Source organism: Camponotus floridanus, unplaced genomic scaffold, assembly GCF_003227725.1.
Source record: "Camponotus floridanus strain SB8 unplaced genomic scaffold, Cflo_v7.5 scaffold1, whole genome shotgun sequence".
NCBI classification, from domain to species: Eukaryota; Metazoa; Arthropoda; class Insecta; order Hymenoptera; family Formicidae; genus Camponotus; species Camponotus floridanus.
This window is the reverse complement of record NW_020229214.1, coordinates 5,257,545-5,283,890: the sequence shown is the minus strand read 5'-3', so window position 1 is coordinate 5,283,890 and position 26,346 is coordinate 5,257,545. Positions and strand designations below refer to the sequence as shown.

Genomic DNA, 26,346 nt, shown 5'->3' with positions numbered 1-26,346 from the left:
TTCATATCCAAATAAATAAAATCCAAAATAAAAATTTGATAAAAACAACATATTATTTTTGCTTTAGATAAAAATTTAAATTATTAAATATGACAAAAAACTAAGGAGCTAAAGAAATATTAGTTAACATTGAATAAACAAAAGTATGAATTGATTATTATATGTGTATTTTTATAATTGCTTATTTCAATTATGACAACTAATTTATGGATAATCTGTCAATTAAATAATAAGATTAATTTTAGTTTTAATAAAAAATAGCTCACAATCAGATGTGTGTGTGTGTGTGTGTGTGTGTGTGTGTGTGTGTGTGTGTGTGTGTGATGTGCAAGAAAAATCTATTTTCTCTTCTTAGGTACAAGTTAAATATAAATTCCGTTATTACCGAAATAATACACACCGTATTTTCTTTTGTCTATTAATTTATCTTGATTTTATTTCTTTGTGTACGTGATACTTCAAAATTATTTAGCTAATTCCACAATTCTATAGAATGGATATATCGATGTTACATCAATAATTTTGACAAGAACGTAACTATCGTGATTGCATTATTATAAATTGATATCTTTATCCCGTTCCGGTAAAATTCCTGCTTGTCATAAAATCGATGTACGTGACCGGAAACATAAATCGTATTATTGGATTAAATACATGGATTCGAATGTCCGCGGAATGTTTGATATTTTTTATAATTTGATTTAATCGATGATTTTATCTCAAATTCCTGTTAATTACACTCATTAATTTTATTCTCACGCATATATATAACCGCGCACTGTAATATAACTTTTATGAAAATAAATTTATATCGTAAAATACCCATATAAATATACACATATAAATTATACCTTGAGCAAACAAAGGACATTTAAAATTTAAAATCAATCTCTTCTTCTTTCTTTGACGGGAATAAAGATTATTTTCGCGATAAAAGGAAGAGTACAGATTTCACGATTTATCGAAATGTCTATAAATCTATAAACGTATCTTATTGAAAAATTTATGCTGATTTATATAGATGCAATAAGCTGTTGATATACGATATTGTACTCGAAAAGATCAAATGGTGATGCTTGTGTAACCGGCTATTTTTCGAAACGATATATGTAGACAGTAGTGAAGCTCGCTAGAAGGCGGACGAAGGAGAAAGTTCCTCGGGCTAGGCGGACCGTTTGACGTAACGTAAAGCTGTTTCACTGATTCCAGGATAAAGTAGGTTTACACTATTGCGTGTAGAGTTACTTCAACTCTGAGTAATTACAACTTTGCGGAATATTTCACGGCATTTCATTAATTGTCCCTTAACACGTTATCATGCTGCCCATAGCGAGGGCACGCCGTAATCGATAAATATTCTCATGCTCGACGAGCGAATTATTCTCCGCGCTCTTTACGAAGATTTTTCTTTTCACATTACTTTGTGAATTTTGATATCACGCGACACACACTTCCTCTTTGTTGCAGAAATAATAGAAGGCGTTAGAAGAGGTGGCGGTTCACCTTTAAGACCTGTAATTGACGACACTTCCGTTGAAGAAGAGGTAAATATTCTACGTAACAAGCATTCTAAATACGCTCGCATATTTGTATTTATATTTCGGTATATCTAATATTTATGCGAAATTTATCTACATATAATAATTAAATTAATATTATCAATCATCGCATTATTATCATTAAATAGATATCATAAATAATTGATATTATTCGCGAATTAGAACTATTTTTTCTCTAAAACAGTTTTCAATGCGAAAGCATAAATTTTCAAGAATAAAAAATCATAAATTTTTATTTTATAGGTAGCCACATTAATGAGACGATGCTGGGCGCAAGATTCCGCCGACCGACCGGATTTTCCTGCGCTGAAGCAGACCATTCGTAAAATTAATAAGTAAGTAATCTTTTTACCTGAATTACGTCGCTTGCGTTATTAATTTCTGCGATTTAATAGACAGCGTCGGTTTTTAATCACGCTTAAATCGATACTGACATCAGGAATGTCACGTAATTTGGCTGGCAATTTAAAGCAGAACCTCGAGCGAATTTTAATGATCCACTCTCTCTCTCATTAAGCTAAAAGCTTGCGTATCCAAGCCCGATAAAACAAACGCATATATCGTTCTTTAGAGTACCGATAAACTTCGAGCCCGAAGTGTAACGATAACGCGAACGCCGTAAAACTTCAACTATATCGTTTGAACTATCAAGAAAATGCATTAACTGCGTCATCGAGGTATTGTCCGTTTTACATTATTTTCATTTTGTCGCTTCTATCATGACTGCCAATTACGTCGACGCGAAATGTCAATGTATATCGGAAATATCGATAAGCGTGACCGTTTTCTTCGATATCAGCGGAAGTGACGCGTATAGATTATTCTTATATAATCGCTCGGATATCAATGCGGTCAAATAACACTCGTGTCTTTGCTAGATCTAGGATGATTTACGGATGTGATTTAGGTCGAACGAATTGCAAGATGGTTGACTGCGATCTGCGGTACAGTGATATCGTACAGCGTCGTTATTTATATTCAACTTGGCAAATTGTAAAGGTTATTGTGTCGACATAAAACGTCGCCAAAGAGCAAAACTCGTGATATCTCCGAGTATTTCTTTTTTTCTTCTCCTGGAGGCGGCTAATCATTTTTTCTTCCTCTTTCTCTCTTCTTTTATGTTCCTTTTCTCTCTCTTTCTCTCATTCTCCCGATCAGATATTGACATAGATGTCAACCTTCCGGAAGCTGTGCATGCATTATCTCATATTCGTCGAGAGAGAAATCGAGTTCAGGTGCACTAACTCGATAGGTCAATAACTGCACGCAAACGAGTGGCTTCCGGATGGCTGAGCGCGTCCCATGGAGGAATAGTAAACCGAGAAATAGGCGGAAAAGGTAAGAGGCTGAGTAGAGCGGAAAAGGGAAAGAAAAGAGCGCCAGCTGGAAGAAAATTCGAAAGAACCGTATTACCAGTAATCGATTACCGAGAGCGAAATTTCGCTCGACTTGCTCTTCTTCTCCGAGGAAAATTGCGTTCGCTTACAAGGCTGACTCTTTTCAGAGATTTATATACATAAATTGCGACTGAATTATCCGCGAGATTATCTTTTCCAAAGAAACTATGGGCTGAGCATGAGCGTGTTCTCTTAAAGGAGGTGAAAAGTTTCAAATTCTCGATCGTTGTTTTGCGATCAAAGTCAACGGTGAACTTGCGAGAAAATGTGTAAAAAAGGAAAGAGAGAGAGAGAGAGTTAAGAAAAGGATATAAAGAGGATGATATCGTTACTTAGCATAATTTTTATAAGCATAATTTTTCTCATCTTGTTTCCACCGTGCGCTAAAATTTAAATCGAATTCTCCAATCTCATGGGAAAACGATTTAATCGACATTCATCCAATATCTTCGACGGACGGCTGTTTCCACTGACGGCTTGTCGCCGTGGCTGATCGAGAGCTTTCGATCTCATTTAACTTTGACGTAGTTTTAACTAAACACTCGACAATTTTTATTTTGTTGATGATTTTACGCCTGAATGACTCATGAATTAAATCGACGTGACGATCGGTGATCGACTTTCATGAGAATTTTAGAACTTTGAGAACCTTTACAATATTTTTATATTTTTATATTTTTCATCTGATTTTTTTTTTAATATTGCGTAATATATTCGATCTATAAAGTGACATATTAATAAAGATATTAAATTTTATTAGAGAGATATTCACTACTCACAATTAATCGTTATTTTATGAAAAATGTAGCTTACCATATAATACACACACATACACACACACACACACACACACACACACACACACACACACACACACACATATATATATCGTTTAATAAGGATTAAATTTGAATATTTGTGCTAAGATTTGATATGTGTATTGTTCATGAAAGTTCCAAAGCTGCAACATTGCAAACTACACAGGTTCGCAGGACTGTGAGAATCTACTGTACTGTGAGAATCTCCTTTAAAGTTCCTATCTAAAGCTTATTGCTGATTCAGAAATGGTCGCGAACAACATGTTAAAAAAATCTAAGACGGCACTTTTTGATTAAATTTTTTATAACAATAATAAAATTTTTTATTATTATAATCCTGATTATATCATATATTAAATTTGAAGCAATATAATATAAATAGGATTCGCGAATGCGTACTCAAAACTTATTGATATCCGCAAGCCATTAATAATTACTGCGTGTACTTCCATATACATATTAATATAAGTCAATTCGTGTTAGTTGTATATTTAATGCGTAGTAAGCTTTTCGATACAATACGAGATTCTATAATATAAAGCCTTTTAACAATCATGATATATTTCGCCAATTTCAATTCCAATTTCATTGAAATTATAATTTAATCAGAATAATCATAATCATATTGCGAAGGTGAAAATGATTTTAGAATTTTTCAGCATACGAAATCTATTCCCATCGGTTGAATTAGATTATTTATTGTTTCGCGCACAATATGCAAATGAAATGTTAATGAATAATTTCAAACTATTTTCGCATAAATATAAATACATTATAAACGGAAGATCGATCAAAAATGGAGCGCGTCATTGCGGATTAATAATTGAGCAATTAATTGCCTTTAACGAAACAAACTGTTGCATATTGCGTAGCAATTGATTTAAAGTTTATAAAACAGGGACACAAACACAGGACAGGATCACAAACGTATGAAAGAGACAGAAAGGAAGAGGAAAGGCGAGAAAATTCATAACAATTGCAAAATACGTCCTGTTCGTGTAAATTCGAAATATTATTTTTGTCGCCCGATATACTTTTACGCGTGCGAATTTTACGACGCGCGTATTTTTCCAAAGAATTTTCCATTACACTCGCTTATTTGAATTACGCTTAGAAGAGAATTTCCATCTCACGACTTTCCGTCCCGTCCGAAATGCTGTAAAGCCGAATCCCGCACTCGATTGAAACGCATCACTCCGTACAGCTCTCGAGTGAATATCGGTGTAAAGACGATCGGATATATATGTATAGCACACGAAAGGCATTGAGCGGCTTCGATGTTCAATGCTGCTGCGAATAGTGTGATTGGCAGCGGTAGATTAAAGCGGCCGATAACGTCGTCGAGATTAGTTTGCTCATCAAAATGTTGGAAGCTGAATTCGCGACGACATCGTTCATACAAATTTTTTTTTTATTATTTAGACGTTCTGTCACGAGATTCTGTCGTCTCTTTAAAACATCATTGTTATGTGTATATATAATCAAGTGAGGTCAAACAAAATGCGTTAAATAAAAGATTACCCTCTCTCCGATAACGAAGCATTTCCTTCGATCAATGTATCGAAAATTATTGAGGCCAGATGAAAAGACAAATACGTCGCGACAGCGTCAACTCCATATATGTTCTCCATATTTTTTTTTGCATTATATTTTTTTATTCGCGTACATGCGAATCTATTTCCTGATATGAAATATGTTCGCTTCTCTTTTTGAGTTTATTCACATGAGTTATTAAATTACTCTGGTGCAGAAAGAAACAAAGGATCAAAAGGTAGAAAAGATGGAAAAAGGAAATGATTTCTATATAATTTTAAAGAAATAAAATTAATTAAATAAAATTAATTTTAAAGCACGAGAGAAATGAAAAGAGAGACGGAAAAGATGATAAATTGGGACATAAATAGAAATTAAAAAATTCAAACAACTTGTAAAGCGTACATGAGAGAAATGGAAAGAAGCGCGCAGGAAGCCAGTATCATCGATCAAGCATCTGAGAGGAATTTCCTTCGTTTCTTGAATGTCGCCAGACTTGCACAAAGTATGACAATTTAACTAAGCTAGTCATCTAAGTACATATGTACTTAGATGACTAACTTTGCGCGGTAATGAAGAGTTACTGTCGATATTTTTGTTTTAAAGGCAGATCATGGTTCTCAGGAACTTTCCTTGAGATTTAATTTCTGTCCACGAATTCTTTAAGACGAGGATTGACTCCCACGTAAGAAATCTTAGGGTTTTATGCATAACTCTTTCGTGCCGATATTACATTATAAATCTCGTCATATTCTATAAAGCTGCGTGGCAATGTGCGTGCGAGGAATATCTAATACCTTTTCACACAAAGGAGGACTGCTATAAACTCGTGTCTCTTGTATAATATTATTTCCCGAGCTATAAAATCGATATCGAAAATATTTCATAACATTTCACAGAGAGTACCTTACTACCGACTAGAAACGTTAATCTTTTTTTTATTTTTTCGCGTACACATGTCACGCGAGAATCATAAATTTTTTCCGATTAAAGGTATTTTAATAGAGAATATTCAACCTGAATAAAGGATCGATATTTTCTTAGCAAGAATTTTCAGGAAATGCATTCCAAAGATATTTGAGCTCGAAAGAGCTTTTCCGCCAATTATTTAAGTTTAAAAATTTTTTAAAATTAAAGTAAAACAAAATTTTTATTTTTTTTTAATTAATAAAAGATCTATTTGTTAAAATAGAAACTTTGATTAAGAAATTCCAAGAAAATCGAAAAATAGCAGCAAAAATGATAGTTTTCTCATGACAAATTTTTCTCAAGGAATTTTCATTTGTGAGATATTTTGAATCAATTTAGGAGAGGCATCCTTTACGTAATACTAGCATTTAATTAATGAAATAACATAGTGTGATCAGTAGAAGACAAGTTCCCATCGATTTTGCTGCAGCACAGAAACCGTGCTTAAAGAGGAGCGATTGATCACTAAGCACGTCTGTGTATGTTCTATTCATTAGGTTTTTTCTGCTGATTAAAATGTAGCTCGTGCATCAAATAGTCGCTAGTCTAATGAGGACAAAGAAGATTCGATTACGTTTCGGCAATTTGATACTCTTTGTTTTTATGAGCTTGAAAATAAATGTCGTTTCGTATTTTGAATCAGTGAGAAAATTACGCGAGAGAGATAGACATCTCAGTTTATCGGCGCATATATATGCATACGCTTCATGTTGTGCAGACTCTATTCGCTGTGCAATGTCAAACATCACTTTGTTTCTCCTTCGTATATCGCAACACATGCGTTGTTCATGTTTAACTTCAATGATGAGTTATAACTTTGAAAGTTAGTTATAGTTGGTGGTCATACTCGCTTTTCTACACAAAAGTTTCAAAACCGCTCATTGTATATTGCGGATTTAATTGGAGCCCCGTTTTTGAAAACATCATTAATTTCGATTCTTTTCATGAGAAAATATGCACATTCGCGGACACACAATATTATAATAAATATAATTTTAAAAAATGTTTATTTCTTATTTCTGTCGATTATGTCTTTCAAGCTTTTAAAATTTTTTTTATTCACATATGTTTTACGACATCGTAGTTACCATCGATGAAAATGATCATAAAATCATTTTGCGATATTTTTTGCAATAATTGCATTTGAGTTTCATTCTGAGAGCGTAGAACACCAATTTCTCTAAACTAACATAATTACGGTGTCTCTTTGAAAGACGATTATGTAGTGCGACTCTCTACATACGTGCACGTGCGCTTTATACGATAGGTTCGGCGTTAACATTAACGCACATGCGCTACGCTGCAAGTCGCAAACTAGATCGAGGGAGATAATTACGTTCAATATTTTGTAAAGGAATAACGAAAATAGAGGCTTTTTCCTGATATTAAGATTGTAAAGTGAAACGCGAGCCTTCCGATACTTATCGAGAATCTTGGATTCTTTGGATAACAAAATGACCGACATAATTTCTTTCCTTTTATTGTTGTTTTCAAAATTATAAAAAGAAATTAATAATTGCATAATTTATATTTAATATTATGATCACTATCGACTATGTTCCACTCGATTTGATTTACTATCAGTTTCATTAATGAAAATATTTACTAATAGTTACAATGGTTAATTGAAGGATTTTGCGTACATACAATTTCGCAAGTAAAGAGATTTCCCGCAAAATTTTCCGTCTCATAAATTATATAACTACTGCGACAGCGCAGTGAAGCAATTTGCGTATCATTTCAGTCACGGATTACGAGTAGGGCAGCAGGTTCTCTCGCTCTCGGTTTGGATTTATCCATCCACAGAGAAAATATCTTTCTTTGTAATAAAAAGCTATTTTTACAGTAAATTTAAAACAATATATTATTTTAAATATAACATATAAATTATATAAAACAATATTAAATATTATTTTTAGTTATAATCCTAGATAATAATATCGATTATAATATCAATTCTCATGCAACCCTATTGCATATTAATTTATCATAGGATTATTGCTTAATTGTTTTAAATAAAATATATGTTGTAAAATATAAATTGTTTTAAATAAAATATGTTATTGATTACATTACTGATTGATTATATACAATCGATCTTCATGATAATAATTATTTTTTTCAAATGATATTATGTGTGAATGCAAAATACAAATACAATGAAGAATATCAATTAAATGGAATATAGAGCCGTGTGTACTAAGCAAGAAAAAGAGATTCTTTTGAAAGATTTTAGAATTTTTTTCTGAGCAAAAAAGATTAAGAAAAGAAATAAAAACCTTACATGTACAATTCTTTTGAAAATATTGTTGAAAAGTACATAGCTCATGAAAAAACTTACGGATTTATTCAGAATCTCAGAAAAGTGATATTGTACAAAACGAATTTTGCCGCTTGTGTGAACCATGCAAAAAGCTACCTGCGCACTCAGCAATATGAATAATTAACGTTCAGCAAATTAACCCGTCGAGGTCTAAATCTCCTAGTTCCATAATTATTAATAAAGTTAGTTCATTTAACGCGCCGTAAATTTTATATCGGATAAATTTAAGAGTTCTTTTTTTATATTTTATAATTTTTAATAAAACGCGATTAACTATTATATATTGCTATAAAAAAGAGATACTCTATTATAAGCTTTAATTTTTCTGCTAGCAATGAAAAAGAACTTAGGATATTTTTAAAACAAAATTTTTTTAAATATACATATATATAATTCTATTTATATACGAAAATAATTATAAGACTTTATCTGATTTGCGGAAATAATTATCTCTGTGTGAAGTGATATCGATCAAATTAATTCTACATGCGGAAATGCTTATCATGTTTTATTAAAACCACCAAGATTAGATGAGCAATAAAAAGAATTTTATCAATATTTTATAATAAAATATAATCTTCAATTTTTTGATTGTATTATCCTTCTTATGTTATATTCTTTTTTGAAATTGAAATTGAACTCAAATTGAAAATATTAACATGTAATAGTTGTTATAATGTTTTCTTTGAACTGTATTGATTAATATCTACAATATATTTGTTGTTTTATTGCGCATCTTATTGTAAATTTCAATTTTAATATATGTTACTTGAAATTTATAAAAAATAAAAAATAATTATCACTCACCGATATGATGCCTGAGTGCTTCAGAATTGCTTCGTTTTCGCCTGATGCTTTCTTGGATTTTCTCTTTCTGGTTGGTTTGGTACTTTTTCATGGCACTTACACAACACTCGCGAAAAGATTGTTATTTATGATCACACGAGACTTTATACGATATTCCTGTGGCACGGCGGGAATCTTATTACACACAATAATGATACTAATAAATATATTATACATTCACTATAACATAAGTGCACAAATAAACAAATTAAAATTGAAAGTGAATATCCGCTTATTCGAAAATATAGTTGGATTTGTAAACCATTCGCACAGATTTCGATCAAATAAATCTCGCATTTTGACAATTTATAACGATGTACATACATTAAATTTATGGATATTTATATTTATTAGTTAAATATATCGCTCGACTGAAATCAATCCATCCTGCGTCACTTTATTAACAACCGAAAAATATATGAGAATGAGAGCGACTTTTTATCCTGATATCATACGAGCCGAATTAATGGTCAATTAAGATGCGCGATGAAACGTCAAAAAATACGTAATTCAATATTGCAGTATATATTTCTTAAACGCATATAAATCCTGACAATTTATTTTTATAAAACGAGAATACTACATCACGAATACACATCATTTTTCGATATTTCGATCATTCGTATTACCACACTTCGGTGAAGCATTATTAATCACGTGAAACATCTAGCAAATAGTCATTATCCCGACATATTTGTGAGTCCACTAATCGCGATATTTAATTAATTACGCTGATTATTCCTAATTGTAACGATTGTAGAGCATAATCGTATTTCAAGTGATAATACGCAACGCGGAATTTCACGACGCTACCTGCTTGCTCGAACTTCGTCGCACAAGAAACAAGGTCAGAGCAAGTATAAACAATAGCGCGCTATGCGAAGGCGAACATGAGAATATTTTATACATTGTTTCCTTCTACGCGAAATATTTAACGTACGACAGCATAAATATATGTGAAAGATTCTATTCTTTTAAATTGATTATTAAAAACAGATTAATTTATCATAATCTTTTTTTACTTGCATCTACATGTATTATTACGCGTTCTCAATCCTCAATTAATTGACATATTAAATCTCTGAAAATTTTTAAAGCGAAATATATTCGAACGAAAACATCGTTAAAGAAATTATGACATCCGTAGAGATGATAAGAAAATAATAATTCGTAACTTGTAATTCTATATCGTTTTGACTTACAATTAGAGTTGAAATATACATTTTAAATCGTTTGAAAATGAAATAACTACTTTAACTATTAATTATCGCTTCGGTTTAAAAATCGATACTTTAATTGTTCGTATAAAACAATCGCATTTAGTATTTGTCGCGATCATATTTCGACAGATAATACGATGAAGCACGGAGCGGATCACATGTTGCTCATTTGACTCTCATTGAGCGACTGATACGGCAAGTAAATATTAGCGCTGTATACATACCTCGCAAAGTTCGATATTTGTTTGTATTATGTCGCGTCTTATTAGGAGTAGGGGGATGAGAAGTCTAACAATTATTCCTTACACAATTATTCTCTCTGCAATTGATCATTCAAGAATATAGAGGCGTCGGCTTTTATCAAAGTAGTATTTTTCGCGATTTAATTATTGTAATTTTTTCAGACGATAATTATTGTAATTTTTTCAGACCATAATTATGCCTTAAAATATATTTCAAGTCTGATATATCTTGCATCAGTCTCTCTTATTTTTTCATCTACTTAAATATAATATGTCTTATTTTCAGATCGATAGATATTTTCGAGTTATTTATTAAACTCATTTATGTCGCGCAGACATATTTATAAATGTGATATTTTTTTATCAAATGGGACAAATTGTTTTCTTTTTACATGTTACAAACATTGTAAAACTATATTATTTCTTCTATTATATATCTTTTCTCGCAGTTTTGCAATAAGTAGCTTACTTTCGAAATAAAGCAGGCACGAATTTTAGCAGTAGCAGAAGCGAATTTTAAACATTATAAAGCAATAAGTTAGAAATACATATATTAAGTAATGCGGAGTATTGATTTAAGCAAATTTTTCAGAACAGGGTTTATATTGTGAAAATAAATGATTCAAATATATATGATGTTTGATAATATTCTTCGCCACGAGAGTTAAATAATGATTGTTAAATGAAAAGAAGATTGTTAAATGAAAAAGAAAATACAATTGCGTTCTACTTTTCCATATCATTCGAGAAAATAAATTACGCTCATCGATTATTTGAATATTCGTCACATTTTGTAATCCTCTTACTAGGAGAAATTTACGCTCACACACACATCGCATAAGCTATTGCAGAAGAATATTTCCATTAAATTCGTTATTTTATCAAGTCAAATTCGGTCGAAGAATCGATAGCCGTCGTCTACTAAATGATATTCTAGTGAAAACCGATATTTCATGCGTTCCCTTTTCATTATCCTCAAAAATGCGTGTCATATTATGTCAATTTATTCCGATCACCTGAGAAGTAGAATTTGTTATCGAAAATAGTCGATCTATTCGTTCTTGTATAAAAATGAATGAAAAAATCTTTCAAACTCATACATAGCGATTTTCAACGGAATCAATATCTCTGTCGATGCAATCGTGGTTAGTTTTTAATTAAATAATTCTAAATAACAAAAATTACATTTTCCATGACATATTAAAATAGTAAAATTTTATTTAGTCATTTTATTTGTTATCATTATACTTTTACTTTTGTATTAATATTTTTTTATCTTTTATGTTAATATTCTTCCAATAAATAATTAATTTTTATAAATTACCTGCAAGTTTTCATTAATAATTTTTAGAAAATTTGTTTAAAACTTGTTAAAATAATTATCGCGTAATTATGCTAATGCTTGTCTAAATTCTTGTTGTATCTTAAGATTTTTTGACTGAGTATACAAAGTTTTTTAATTATTTGATTTCCTGAGTTTTGCGTCAAAAGGAATCTGAACTTAAAAACAACCCGTTAATTCTGCATACTTCTTAGTAGAGATGTGATGTTATTTCTAAAAAGCATGGATGCCTTTCTTTCGCAATTTTCTTTTCGTAATTTTCATTTTGCTAAGAAATGCAGAGTTTTATTCCGAAATGATGGTTTTTTTATCACGCTGCAAGTTGTATTGAAATGTGTGCAAGTACAATATTATATATGTCGGAAAAATGTAAAACATTTTCTTTGATTGTATAGGGTCAGGATAATTATTCAGTATATTTCAGTATAAATATAATTTTTTTATGATTTAAACAGGATGAATAATCTCAACATTTGTAGATTGTCAAAAGATGCAATATAATTTTCGAATGATTTGATTTTCAATAATCTATAAGCAAATTGGTTACTTTGGTAACGACTTTCACAGGAGTCGATTATCAGGAGATTACAAACTGTTCTCGATATCGGTCTCTCATACCTGTTTGCGTGATACAGGCATGACGTTTGTCCGACCGCAATCGCGGCGATTGGATTAATTGTCTTTGTGATGGCTCGCTGTGTCTCGATTGCGGTTTATCCCATCCTCCATATATCCGATCGTGAATGCTTCTCTGAATTGAGCGATGTAGGTATAACTCATAGATTAAATCGAAGAAGCTGCCACATCATTGTTCACGATTGATATTCCGTTCTATCGATATTCAATATTGTGGCGGAAAAATTTAATATCACAATTTGAGTTTTTTCGATTCACTACTTGTTTTTTTAGTCTTTCCTTCTTTGCAAAATTATGATTAAACATGAAATATGTTTGGTTTGCTTGTTCATTTCAGAGACTACGAGAGCAGCAATATCTTGGACAATTTGCTGTCTCGTATGGAGCAATATGCCACGAATTTAGAAACATTGGTGGAGGAACGTACGGCAGATTATCTCGAGGAGAAACGTAAATGCGAGGAGCTCCTTTACCAGTTACTACCAAAGTAAGTTACATGGAACGTAAATAAAAAGAGAGCTGTCTTAGAAAGAACAAGATTATTCTGTCTGTATTTGTCACGGAGAATTCATTCCGAGTGTACTTTACGTGTTTGGTAGAAGGCTGTAAATATCAGATAATTATATTATACAAACACTTTGGACAAATTTGATGTAGATACCTGATTTGAAGAATATTTTAATGTCTAAAAAGAGAATGAATATTTGAGTTTCATTAAAGCGATTTTACTATTAATAATTTTGCTTGTTTATCAGATTGATTTTAACAAATTGAACAATTAAATTACATTCGAATTTATTGCGATCAGTTCGAATTAATTTTTTATTTGTTTTCGTGTCAGCGTCTGCGGCAACACTGCGGCGTTTTTCTCACGTAAATTATTTATTGGGCTTTATCGGTAGAAATATGTTAATTTAACACTGCACGTAAATTAGCCGGATATAAATCAGGCAACGCACGAAAGCTTACTATACACGAACATTAAACCGCTAATTACTGCAAATGCGAGGAATAATAATCGAGGTATAAAAAAATATCCTTTACATCAAAATGCGAAAACGCGATATAACGATATAAATTAAAACGATAATAAAACAATATAAATTAATGATTGGAGGAATCCCTTCGTGTTCCAAACGTGGTGTAAAATTGTGCGACGGAAATGGCCCGAATATGATATAAATCGACCGGATCGATTTGCTTCAATGACGGAGCATGATTGAACGATAAGAGTTATCGAAAATTGGTCAACCTTGAAATTGAAATTGATTTGGAAAAAATGCGATAAATAAAATAGAAACGCGTAAAGCAATAAGAAAATGGACGGAATAGTTTTCTGAGAGCGCAGTCGAGAAATATAATCCGCGGGACTGCGATGAGATTAATTATACGAGAAATTGCGTGTCGTTTTAATTCATTATATGTATTCAAGGCCGTGCGACGACTAGGATAACGCAAAACACAAGAAGCTTTGAGATGATTTGTTAACACGATGCAAGTGGCATGTCATCCGCATAATTATTATACGGTCGTTATAGCGTAATACAACGCTGGGTTTTCCATTTTTCTGAAAACGTTACGTAAGCAATCGGTGGTCGATCGAGTATACCGTGATATCGATGCGAAAACGTCAAAAACATTTTCTCTTCAAAGATTTTTCTTCAAAGAATGGATATACGCGATGGAAAGAGGCTTTACTCACTTTTAAAATGAGAATATCTCGTTTTACGCGACGCGGTTAAACATACTTTGTGTAACTTTTCGCGAGCAAGTGGGCGAAACCTTAATGAACTTTACGAAGATAAAAGAGACGCACGAGAAAATTTTGTTGAGAGCTTTGGAAACTTTATCATCGCTTGTCCCTTGTGAGTGATAACTCTTTTGTCGAGCGCCAATAATATAGTTAGCGAACCATTCCATCGCATTTAATCGATATTACATTATGATGCATTATTGTGTCGCACAAATCGATTTTTGCGAAATGATTCGAATTGCGCTTTTATGTGATTAATAACATTTTTTTTGTTTATTTTGGTGATATCGATTTTTATTTTTACAGAACTGTACAAGTAGGATCTATATTATAACACACACACACACACAAAATGTATTAATTTTTATTATATCATGTACTATCTATAATTCCTATTAATTTGCGTTAATCTACATATATTGATTTTTTAATCTGGTCAAAGGAAAGAGTATATATGTCAATTAAAACTTTTTCACTGCGTTTTAAATCTAAAATCTAATAGGAACGTGTGGGAAGCGCTAATCTCGCTCATGGTCATTTTTTTAATTAACTTTTGGAAACTCAGTTTTATATCGTGTGTTAAAACCATCATGTGCCATAAAATCAATCTTTTCTACAAAAGTTGTTCGTGAGAAAAAAATATTATGCTTTCCATATCTTAAAAGAAAAAGAAAACAATCGAGTTCACAAAAATTTATTATCAAAATTGAAATGACCAGAGTATTTTAATGCTATAATGTTATAATATCCAAATCATTTTATCACATTAGCCTCCTCGAAATTGTCTATTATTCCTTCGACCTTTTTCCCCGCCGTCTATGAAAGGCACATGTTTGTTTTGCAGATCGGTGGCGTCGCAGCTGATCCTCGGACAAAGCGTAATCGCTGAGACATACGACCAAGTGACAATCTACTTTAGCGACATCGTGGGTTTCACGAGTCTGTCAGCTGAGAGCACGCCTCTGCAGGTGGTCGATCTGTTGAATGACCTCTATACGTGTTTTGACTCCATTATCGAGAACTTCGATGTCTACAAGGTGAGTAGTATTGACTCGCTTTAACCATATCCGGGAGAGCAATGGAAATCATTCGATCCCTTGGTCGAAGGGGTGAATATTTTAAACGGGAGTACAAAGTCACGACATCGCACTGACTCGTGGAATAAACTTTCGTTGGTTCGCACGCGAACGAGGTATCGTCAATGGCACGTGATATACTCGCAATATCCAAGTTTTTCCAGCGTAGTTTTATCAGAATGATGAACAAAGCGTTGATCGTTTCGAGTTTTTCCCGTTCGCGAGTGAATCTGACTTCTTCAATTAGGAAACTTGGTTCCCGCTTCGACGGTTCTCTTTCCCTTTCTTCCGGTCTCTTTTTTTTCTTTATGCTTCTACGCCTTTGCTTTTTTCCGCTTTTTTTCTCAAACTAAAGATCATCAGAATAATACCGCTCGAGCAATATACCGTATTTCTCGTTAAAATCAAGCCTGAGAAATCTTGATTCTATATTTACAAAGTACTCCACGTGGCGTTATTTGGAATTTATCGTGAGATATTCGATACGTTAAGGTCAACGCGAGAAAAATAAAGATAAACACAGTAATTCCGGAAGACAAATTGGCCTTGATTCGAGCGATTTTCTATGAAAAGAACGAGATTACTGCGCGTGGAACTGAGAATCTTTTTATTACTGATAAAATATTCAAGTGCCATAGCGTCTGTGATAAATTAGAATTAGAACGATAGAAACGATAGAAAAAGTATCGCATATGATACATAAAAATTTAATTAAATTAAAATTTATAAATAAGCACGTGTAATATATAATATTTACGTAGGATAAATTCGCAATAATATTTTATCGTGTGAGCGAAAGAATATCTTACATATTATTTAATTAATAAAAAAAGAATAGTTGCATTAAGCGAGTCCGAAAGCACACGGAATTTTTGACCGATAAAAAAACGCTAGTGTCTTAGTTTCAGAGAACATTTTTATAATTTTACAGTCTAAAAAGCACCCCTTAGTGAAGCACGCTAGCCGGTATATGATTATCGTGACTATATATACCTATCCTTCCTACAGCAGCTTTTACCTCTTTTACTTCTTTTTTTTCTACTTACAGATTAAACAAATATTCTCTATTTTTTTAGAATATTAAATATTAGTGTTAATCATAAATTTTTGCTTATTATTCATACTGTCATGTAATATTTCAAAACTATTGTTTTGGAGAAGAGAATTATATACTTTTTTGTACATACTCTCAGTTTTAAATAAATTACTATTATAGGTGTACAGTTATAATAATTTTTAAAATTTCAATTATTTTACAATTATATTGACAATTGTAAAGATTTTTTTTAAGATAAAAAATCTAATAATTTTTGTTTATTTTTATAATATTCTTTTGTGTTTTATTCTGCAATACTTCTACATTTAAACTTACTTTGATCATCTATTTCTCTTTGATATTAAAAACTTTTAACATCTTAGTGTCCTTGTCATACATAAAAATGTTTCGCAGTCTTTTCTTCTTTTTTACGGTCTTTTCCTCGTAATTAATTTATTAATTTCGAATAGAAAATATAATAAACTGAGATAAATAAATTTAACGTGGAAATGTTTCACATAAAGGTATTCTCGTATAAAATAGATATTTTATTAAATTTAATATAAATGACGATGCTCAAATCGATGGATCACATTCGGAAAAACAGCCTTGAATTTTTTTTATTAAAGAGAAATTTCTTTCGATTTCTTTTCAGGTGGAAACGATAGGGGATGCTTATATGGTTGTATCGGGATTACCAGTGAGAAATGGCATGAATCACGCCAGAGAGATTGCAAGGATGAGTTTAGCTCTCAGGGATACGGTAATGACGTTCAGTATTCGCCACAGACCAAACGAGCAATTGAAGCTTCGCATTGGCATGCATTCTGGTGAGTCAACACTTTATCACATATATCTCTCCGCTTACGTAAAACGGAAGAAGATTAGTCTTAACATGATCCTAGGTTTCGTGGCAATTTTGACTCTTTCTATGGTTTTGTATACCACTTACATATACTGTTTTTCAGAATTTTTAACTTTACTTTTAGCGACAGATCAAAAGTTTGACAACAACTTGTATTATTATTTATTTTCGAGGATCAAATTTTCTTCACATTTTATTGTTCATTATTGTTTCGTAGATAGATTTCCTAGTTCTCTGTTATATATCGAGAATATTTTCAATATATTTTAAAAAACGATATTATAAATCGAAAGTTTTCACTTTTTATTACAAATTGATTTTCGTTTGCATGTAATGAAGGTTGAAGCATGAGTTGCACAGATTGATATCACACGAGTAACATGAATTAAATAAAAAACGGAGCACGATATTTTGAAATAACTTTTAGCGAAAATTTTTTCTAGAATTTATTTGTTTTTTTTATTGAAAATATTTTATGTGATTGGAACGATTGGAAATGGATTTGTTGAAAAGTCGACAATTATATCTGCCACTACGAAAGATTAAATTATTGTGTTTTTCCGATAAACAACATTTTTGCGTTTTTCAAATTTTATTTTCATTAATTTTGAAAGTCACAAGATGGTAACTTTTGAGAATTTACACTCGGAATATTACGAAACGAAAATCTCTATTTATCAGACACTATCCAAACTTTTCTGTACAATTTTTTTCAAATCGTTATCGTGCGAATATCATTTCATTTTTGAAATGCACAAACATTCTTCCAGATTGTATAAAACTTAGATTACGCTGTTCGCAAGAAGAAATAATTCTGTATGATTTACGTCAGACAGTTAGTTGGTGAAGTTAATTGCTTTTTAAATGGACTTAAAATGCAACGCTGCTTTCGTATCGCCTAGTGAATAATCATTCGAGAAAATAATTGCTCGTTAAAGTTTTCTCATGGTGAATAAATATAATAAATCTTTTCAGTATTGTTAGTGAGAACGAAAAATGGTATAAAACAACAAATTTATGTTAAATTATGTTTTTTTCCAAATTTATGTTAATGATAAAAGAAACCGAAAGATATTTTTAAATGCTATTTAAAATATATATGTTTTACAAAATCTTTTCTTCAAAGGGAATCTGAAAGATTAAATTAAACTTTGTTTATTCTAAAAAAAAGAGAATAAATAATTTATAGATAGAAAAGAGAAAAATTTTCAGATGATTTTTATACATTTATATTTCTTTTTCTAAACCACGTGTCTTGTGGCCAATCTTAAATTAATCTGATGCGATGCCAAAAGTAAAATTGGCGTAGGCGTAGTGGGTCGTACACGTGTTTGCTTACAGGACCATGTGTGGCCGGTGTGGTTGGTCTTAAGATGCCTAGATACTGCCTGTTCGGTGACACCGTCAACACAGCCTCCAGGATGGAGAGTAACGGAGAAGGTAATTAACAACTCAATCATTCTCTGAAAGGGACGCCGGGGATTGTAATAGAGAAAACGTGAAGGTACAAAGTTATAGACGTGCGCGGTAATTAAAGGGGAAAAGTAAAGGTGCGGCGACGCAAGAGAGCAAGGTCGAACGCTTAAGAGAAAATCGACTCTGGTTCAAGTGTTTCCATAGAGATCCGACCTCGTGGTTACCTCATTTTCAGCCGTAAGCGCAACCATAAGTATTGATTAGCCATAACCACATGCTAATCTTTCTGGTAGCAATTCCTGTATAATCGTTATAGTATGTCGATTTAGTTTAATATATTCGACGATTATAATTCTGAAATATAACTTGAATGATTTAGAAATTACTTTTTGATCGATATTAAGCATCGTTAATATCTCGTAGTGGTTTTTTTATTAGAAAAGAAATTGATCGATCTGCCCTAATAGCTTTTTATTAGAGGAGATCAATTCATTTTGAATATCTGCCAACGAGTCCAATAATTTCGAGTACTTTTTCAATCGGATCGGCGATAACGATTTCGATCGCTGCTTGACGAGGGGCAGCACACAACGATGAAATTGATTGCATGCTGTATCTTGTTTATCGACACGCTCATGATACATGCACGAGTGTATGGTGTATCGTTTAATGCCACGTGGGCGGTGATTCTCCCTCGCAAGGATCTCTAGGTGCCGGCGTCGAGGCAAGGACGCACCGCAAGGCGCCACGCGGCTGTTTATCGAGTTTCTTCATATAGCACGTTTTGTGTGCGTCGCGAGAATTATATCACGCACGTTAAAAAGAGTTTTCCGAGCGATAGATTGCATAACGACGCGTTTCACAATTTTTCTTTTTTTTTTGTTTTCGAGATTTTTTTTTTATTTCTTTATGCTGATCATCGAACACGCATTCAAGCACGAAACGTGAACGTGACAGTTTTTCAGGCATCGTGTATTATTGTGTTATTTACACAAACAAACGGATTATTCGATTATAACTACTAGTCTTTGTAATGCGGATTTTCGATCGATCGATTCTTTTACGTAATCGAAAGAGATTGACTGATTTTGGAATTATAAAAGATAATCGAAAAGATTGAAAAAGGACTTTCTGAGAATGAAAAACATTCAATATACCTTAATCTTATTGTTTATTTTATTTTCTTTTGAAAGAAAGTAAAAAGATTTTCAGAGATAAAGTTTTAAAAAGCAATTATAAATAATACTTTACTCTCTCTTGATTCACTTTAATCTTAATTTTAATTTGAGTTTAAATAAATCTTACTTTTTTTTTAGAATCCTAATGCAAAGTGATTTAATACCGTTTGTGTTTAACTAGTCTGGAAATTTCACTTACGCATAAATCCAGTTTAAATTAAAATTTAAAAGTAAGATTGTATGTAAAATGTATGTGATTTCTAGGATATTATGTAAATAACATATATGGAGATTTGAAATATAAAACTCTGTAAATGTTACATCTCTAGAAAATTATTTTTGTAAAATTCCCTGTTAAAGCAGAAGCCGACACAGTTTTTAAATCATCCACTTATAAGGACATTTATGAGATAAAAACACACATAATGTTTTCTTTGTATACTTTTTTCCAACTAAATAAAATATTATTCTCCTCCAGGGATTTTTAACATTTACAGTATCTCACATGTCAAATCTTCATCTAATGAATATCATCGATGTGTTAATGATTATTGATTGATTATACAGCAACATGTCTATTGTCCAAACGCAATGTATGTGAATACGCGTACTTGATCAATTATCATTCATTTACGTACTTAATCAATTATCGTTTCATCTACGTAGCGCGGAATATTTATTACGTAAAATAATTGACGTATTATATCGCATAATAGATCCGTTGTAATAAAGTTATATAACTGATTTAAAATAAAGGATTTAGTGCTATCGATCGCACAATCGCGCTATAATTTCTTTTTCCGTAGAAAACGCAATCAGGTTGCTCTAGAAACAGGGCGAGATCATACGAAAATTATACGTATATCGGATTAGCATATTTGTGATCATCCGCTCTGGCCGTTGGCTGTATCGTAATCGAACTTGCGCATCCAGTCACTGACGACGGAAGTTCCAATCAACGCGCGCATAACTTTATTATCGCTTTAAATTCCATTAAAAGTTCTCTCTGGACGAGCAGCTCGAGAAAGTACGATAGTGCGGATTTATTTACTTATAGTCTAGTTACATTGTTTACGGATCAGCTCGATTTATTTCTTATATTTTTTATACCTATTTATACCGATAATATCTTATGATTAGCAATCTTGAGATCCGAAGAAAAAATTTTCCCGATTTCTTTTATATATTATATTTGTTATATTTGTTTTTAATTTTTATGAATAACTTGAATATGTTCCTTGTTTTCAATGGAAAGGAAATTGGCAATATCAAGCTCTATCTGATTTTTCTATCTTCGTGATTTTCGATCAACTTTAATTCTATAAAAAGCGAAACTGCTGGTAACAACAGAAAGTTTTTTGGTAATCTTAATTGGTAATTTAGATATATGAAGTTTACGTGTCAAAGGACTTTAAATTTTCCCTTCTCATCTTGATGCGTCAGTTGTTCATCGATGCGTCAAAATAAATCTAGTCGTGTTTTAAGTCGTGTTTTAAAGGTCACGTCGAACCGCGAAATTAATGAAGGAGCTGTATGACAGTTATCTTCGTCATTCAGAACACAAAGTGACATTTCGTGCTTCTCCTGCTTGGATAATTATTACAAATTGCAGTTTTTTTTCGAATAATGAATAATTTATTGTGCTTTTTGGGCACTCTCGCTCAAGGGGAAAACGAGCTCCTATTTTGTTCGCGCAAATTGCTTATTTTTCGCGCATAAAATTTTTTGCGAATTTACAATATGCTTTTCTCTGCTTGAAATTTTATTGAACGTTATTCCTCGTGGAATTGGTTGAGTTTAGCGGTATGTTTGTGTGTGCTGTGAAAGGTTAATTTACATTCAGGTAAAAATTAGAAGAGAAAATCTAGAGTAAAGCATTATTATAATAATTGTTCTTAAAATCTTTATTAATTAAAGAAAAGGATCTTTCTTTTAGATCCTTCATAACTTGATATATTTTAATTCGATTTATATTAAATATTTGACATATCGATTACAAATAAAATTGATCTTAACACTAAAGAACGGCATTGAAATTAAAATAGACGTTTCTGAAACATTTTGTATTTGTAATGTCCAGTAACATAGAAAATGACCACAGAACAATTGTGTCAGCATCAAATGTACATGGAACTCGTGTCATTGTGCGCTGTGTTGAAACTACAAGGGATACAGCCGTCTACAAAGTGCACTATCATTGGAAACTATTGATTCAAAGCTTATTCGCGTTACGTGCAGTTACTTTGAAAAGCTACCTTGAACGCGAATTTTAAGCTGACGAAATTTATTTATTTTATTTATTTTTTTTTCATGCCCGCCGGTCGTCAAATTTCAGTATTTGAAGCGATCCATAGGAAAAGGGCATAGTATGGCCTTTCATCGAAATTAAATGAATCCAAATAATATTAAGTCACTGTTTTTAAAGCTTAAAATATGAGAATACTTTAAAATATGAAATTTTTAATCAGAAATATAAAATATATTATTTGAAAGAAATTAAAAAAAAATTACTCAGTATTTTGCAAAGTAATTTATCGAACTATTATCTAACGTTCTTTAATTGGCTGTTTAATAATTACTCTTTTAAGAAGCGTTCTAATTAGCGTTCTAAGAGGTTTTATAAGGGACATGCGTAAAAGAAGTTGTTTTTCTTTTGTCTTTGCGACAGCTTTAAAGATCCACGTCAGCCCGAAGACAAAGGAAATTTTGGACACTTTTGGTACATTCGAACTCGTCTGCAGAGGAGAGGTCATATTAAAGGTACGTTCTTAGTCCATATTGTGTAATTTTCCTCATTTTTTTTCAAAATTAATGTGTAGTATTATGTATCTACTTGCTCGGCTTCTTATTTCACAAATCCAACTTCTCGTTTCCTTCCTTGGGGATGAATGAGAATAAGAGGCCATGCAAGTCACAGTTAAGACGCTTTATGAGATTGTCGAATGGTTTTTCGTGTCGCAAAATCATCGAGTGGCGATGAGGATAAAAAGTGGGTGACTTTCGCGATTGGCATTTCGCGACAGAAAGATGGATATAGGTGATTATTACGATTATATCTTATCTTGCGGATCTCGCGATATACAATATTTTGCGCGAATTTTTTTCCTGTACAATTAAGCGATAGTCGAGTTTCTCAGTGGAATAAGTACGCACGATGCTCTTCATGTTTCATTAATTTAATGACGGGTATTTGTATCTTTAGAGTATATACGATGTCTTGCAATGACTCCAAGTACATTATTATTTGCTGCAACTATTTAAAATGTTTCTGTAATTAATTTTGTATTTTATAATTACAATTTATATTAATTATATTAATTATATTTCTATTAATATTTATTAATATATTTATTAATATATTTCTATAAATATTTAATAATATATTTATATTAATTATATTTCTATTTTATTTTATATATTTTTCCATCATCGAATGTTAGAGTGATAAAAATTCTTGAAGCAACATTGAAATTTTTTCATTAAGATTTTTTCTCTTTTAATATAAAATCTTTTTTTATTCTTCTAGTTATTATATTAAGTTTTAAAATTTCCCTTCAGTTTCAAACGTATAATATAAGCAATACTCTTTCAACGAGAGACTCGACTTTCTCAACTTTGGCAATCGCAATCCCTAGAGTCAGGAATTGTAAATCGCGCAATTGCAAACTATGCCCGACGCAGTTGCTCGTTTCATATATAGAAGATCTATTCACAGATGTTGTACCGTAACCGAGAGCGTTATATTCTCGCTCGATATGCATATGTCGCGTCGCTAACATTGCCTGTTGTCCGCAAATGCAATCTGTCTCCGTTTTCCCGGAAGAGAATAATTCGCATAAACGCGTAAACCGACGGCAGTCATTTCAGCAGCGCCGAAATTATTTTACCATCGTCGCGACAAAGTAAATAATACGATAAACACGTAATGGATTTTAGAAATGGGACGAATGTCAAGGTAATCATTCAACTACGTTGAATCGTACGATCTCGTTAATCCTCACGTAGACGTTAAGTTCCACTATTACGCGAGCCGAGAATTATGCGATCGGTTTATGATTACCTGGTCGTGCGACCGTGAAACGTCAAACGTCGTCATCGCTTGTCATTAGATGATCGATTAAATATATCTGCTTGAGTGCAGACGTTGATGATGACACAGGCACGAGTGAATCGTTTACCGTGCAATTCGGGTCAAAGTTCAGCGCTCGCGCATGAGAGAGAGAGAGAGAGAGAGAGAGAGAGAGAGAGAGAGAGAGAGAGAACGGATGCAGCGGAGGTATGATAATTAATTAGTAGGAGAGCGCCGGCAGGAACTTGGCTTGGCAATTCGTGCGTACATCGAGCTTGCCTGCCGAGATTAAAATTCAAGTACCACATACCATCGGACAATATACGTTGCCGCTTGTTTGAATATTCACGAACGTAACTGAGTTAAATGCATTCGCTGATCGCCATCGTGTAACAAAGCGACACAATAGTTGTATTACAGTCAACTCTATCACAAAATCATCTCAATTAAAACTTTGAAAGTGCGTAGTGATTTTACGCGCTATGATTTTTAATCTAGACTACTATAACTATAATATAATGTGATTTTAATTTAATTGTTTTATACTTTGTGTTAATAGATTTGATAGAATTAACGAGTTTTTTATATGATTTATTTTTATAATGTATAAGAGAAAAAATATATATATCGAAATAATATAAAGATAAATTGTGCAAAATATTCTCTTGGATTTTCTAATTGCACATGAAACTTGAGTAAGACCGGATCGATTTTAACTCTCGAAATAACCCCTCGTTTTTGCCAACATCCGCAGGGTAAAGGTCCCATGACTACTTATTGGCTGATGGGCGAAAAACCGACGAATAACAATGTGCAACAGGCGAATCCCACAACGACATTCAGCCAGATATCGACTCTGCAAGATCAATCTCCTGCCGGTACCGCTCAAATTCAGATGACGCAGCCGAAGCAACTGGAGCAACGCCCGCTTCCACCCACTGGCCAGCACAAATTTCAAGGCCAGTCGGATCAGCAGTACTCAGCTCAACAGCAACAATCGATTCAATCGAGGAGTCAGGAGCCTCGACAGCAGGGGCATCTGGGTCAACAGAGGCCACAAGAATCACAGCACCCGGGTTTAACGGGTCAACCGCGAGGCCAAGGCTCGACTCAGACCAATCTATCGTCCGTTGCTCCGAATCAGCTTCAGCCGAAAACCGCAATAGCCATGAATCCCACTTGTGGTCTCGCCATGACTGGGAATGGTGCGCCGAAATCGACGATAGCGTCGCGGACTGTCGTCGGCAACTCCTCGCCGTCTCGCAACCGGTCGAGTGGCTCATCCAACGCGAACAACTCCGTGCACCAAGTCTATCCAACGGCCGAGAATATGCCCAATCACACTGAAAGCGGCCCCAACGCACCGCTTCTTTTACCCGCGGGCGCGATTCCCAGGGTCTAGCTCTCTTAAAGTGTTCTCCGCTGGCGGCATTCGCTTTATCAGTTACCGAATCTTCAAAGGATACCGCGAGCTTGGAATCGATACTTGGATACATCGATCGGAATTTTGTTTGATCCGTTACTCGTGAGAAAGAATTAGACGAAAGCAACAGACTTATAAGAGGAAGGAAAATGAAGAATTTTTAATGCTGTCAAAACTCAGCTTCTACGATTCAAGAATTAGATCTCTTCGAGACAACAATTATCTCATTCAATCAGGTTTATTATGCATTTCTCTTGCGTAATTAATTTTGTAGCTTTCTGAGAAATATTTGTTGAATCGCAATTGTAGTTAATCAATTGGTAGACATTTTTTTTGACACATTATTCACACTCTTAATGATAGATGTAGCTGACAAGGCGAGGCTCTACAGAGTCAAGGACCAACTCCAAATTCGCAGAAAGTGATCTCTTTCTACAAGGTATTATGGAACCAAAGTTTACCGATAACAATTAGCGCAATTTAGAACAAATATGAATATTGCGATGATTATCATATCGCATGTAAGAATGGATAGCGAACTCAGATTTAAGCAGAAAAAACCTGAAGAAGGAGCAATTAATTATAGAGGGATACATGATCGATGATATGCTCTTGCCGAAAGTACTTATGGTCTCTTGCATATGA

The 26,346-nt window shown here is 32.8% G+C and overlaps 1 protein-coding gene across 5 annotated transcripts in view; it reads left to right on the top strand.

Moving 5' to 3' along the window:
* Positions 1–26,235, top strand: part of LOC105256501 (atrial natriuretic peptide receptor 1) — a 90,029-nt gene extending 63,794 nt beyond the window's left edge. For all 5 annotated transcript variants that reach the window (XM_025411207.1, XM_025411176.1, XM_025411150.1 and 2 more), the window contains 8 exons: positions 1,468–1,544; positions 1,803–1,894; positions 13,223–13,372; positions 15,483–15,675; positions 17,406–17,580; positions 18,957–19,055; positions 22,878–22,969; positions 25,033–26,235. In XM_025411207.1, the coding sequence (XP_025266992.1) occupies positions 1,468–1,544; positions 1,803–1,894; positions 13,223–13,372; positions 15,483–15,675; positions 17,406–17,580; positions 18,957–19,055; positions 22,878–22,969; positions 25,033–25,680 (1,526 nt within the window). In that variant the 3' untranslated portion in view covers positions 25,681–26,235. The remainder of the gene's footprint in view (positions 1–1,467; positions 1,545–1,802; positions 1,895–13,222; positions 13,373–15,482; positions 15,676–17,405; positions 17,581–18,956; positions 19,056–22,877; positions 22,970–25,032) is intronic.
* The last annotated feature ends 111 nt before the right edge of the window (positions 26,236–26,346 follow it).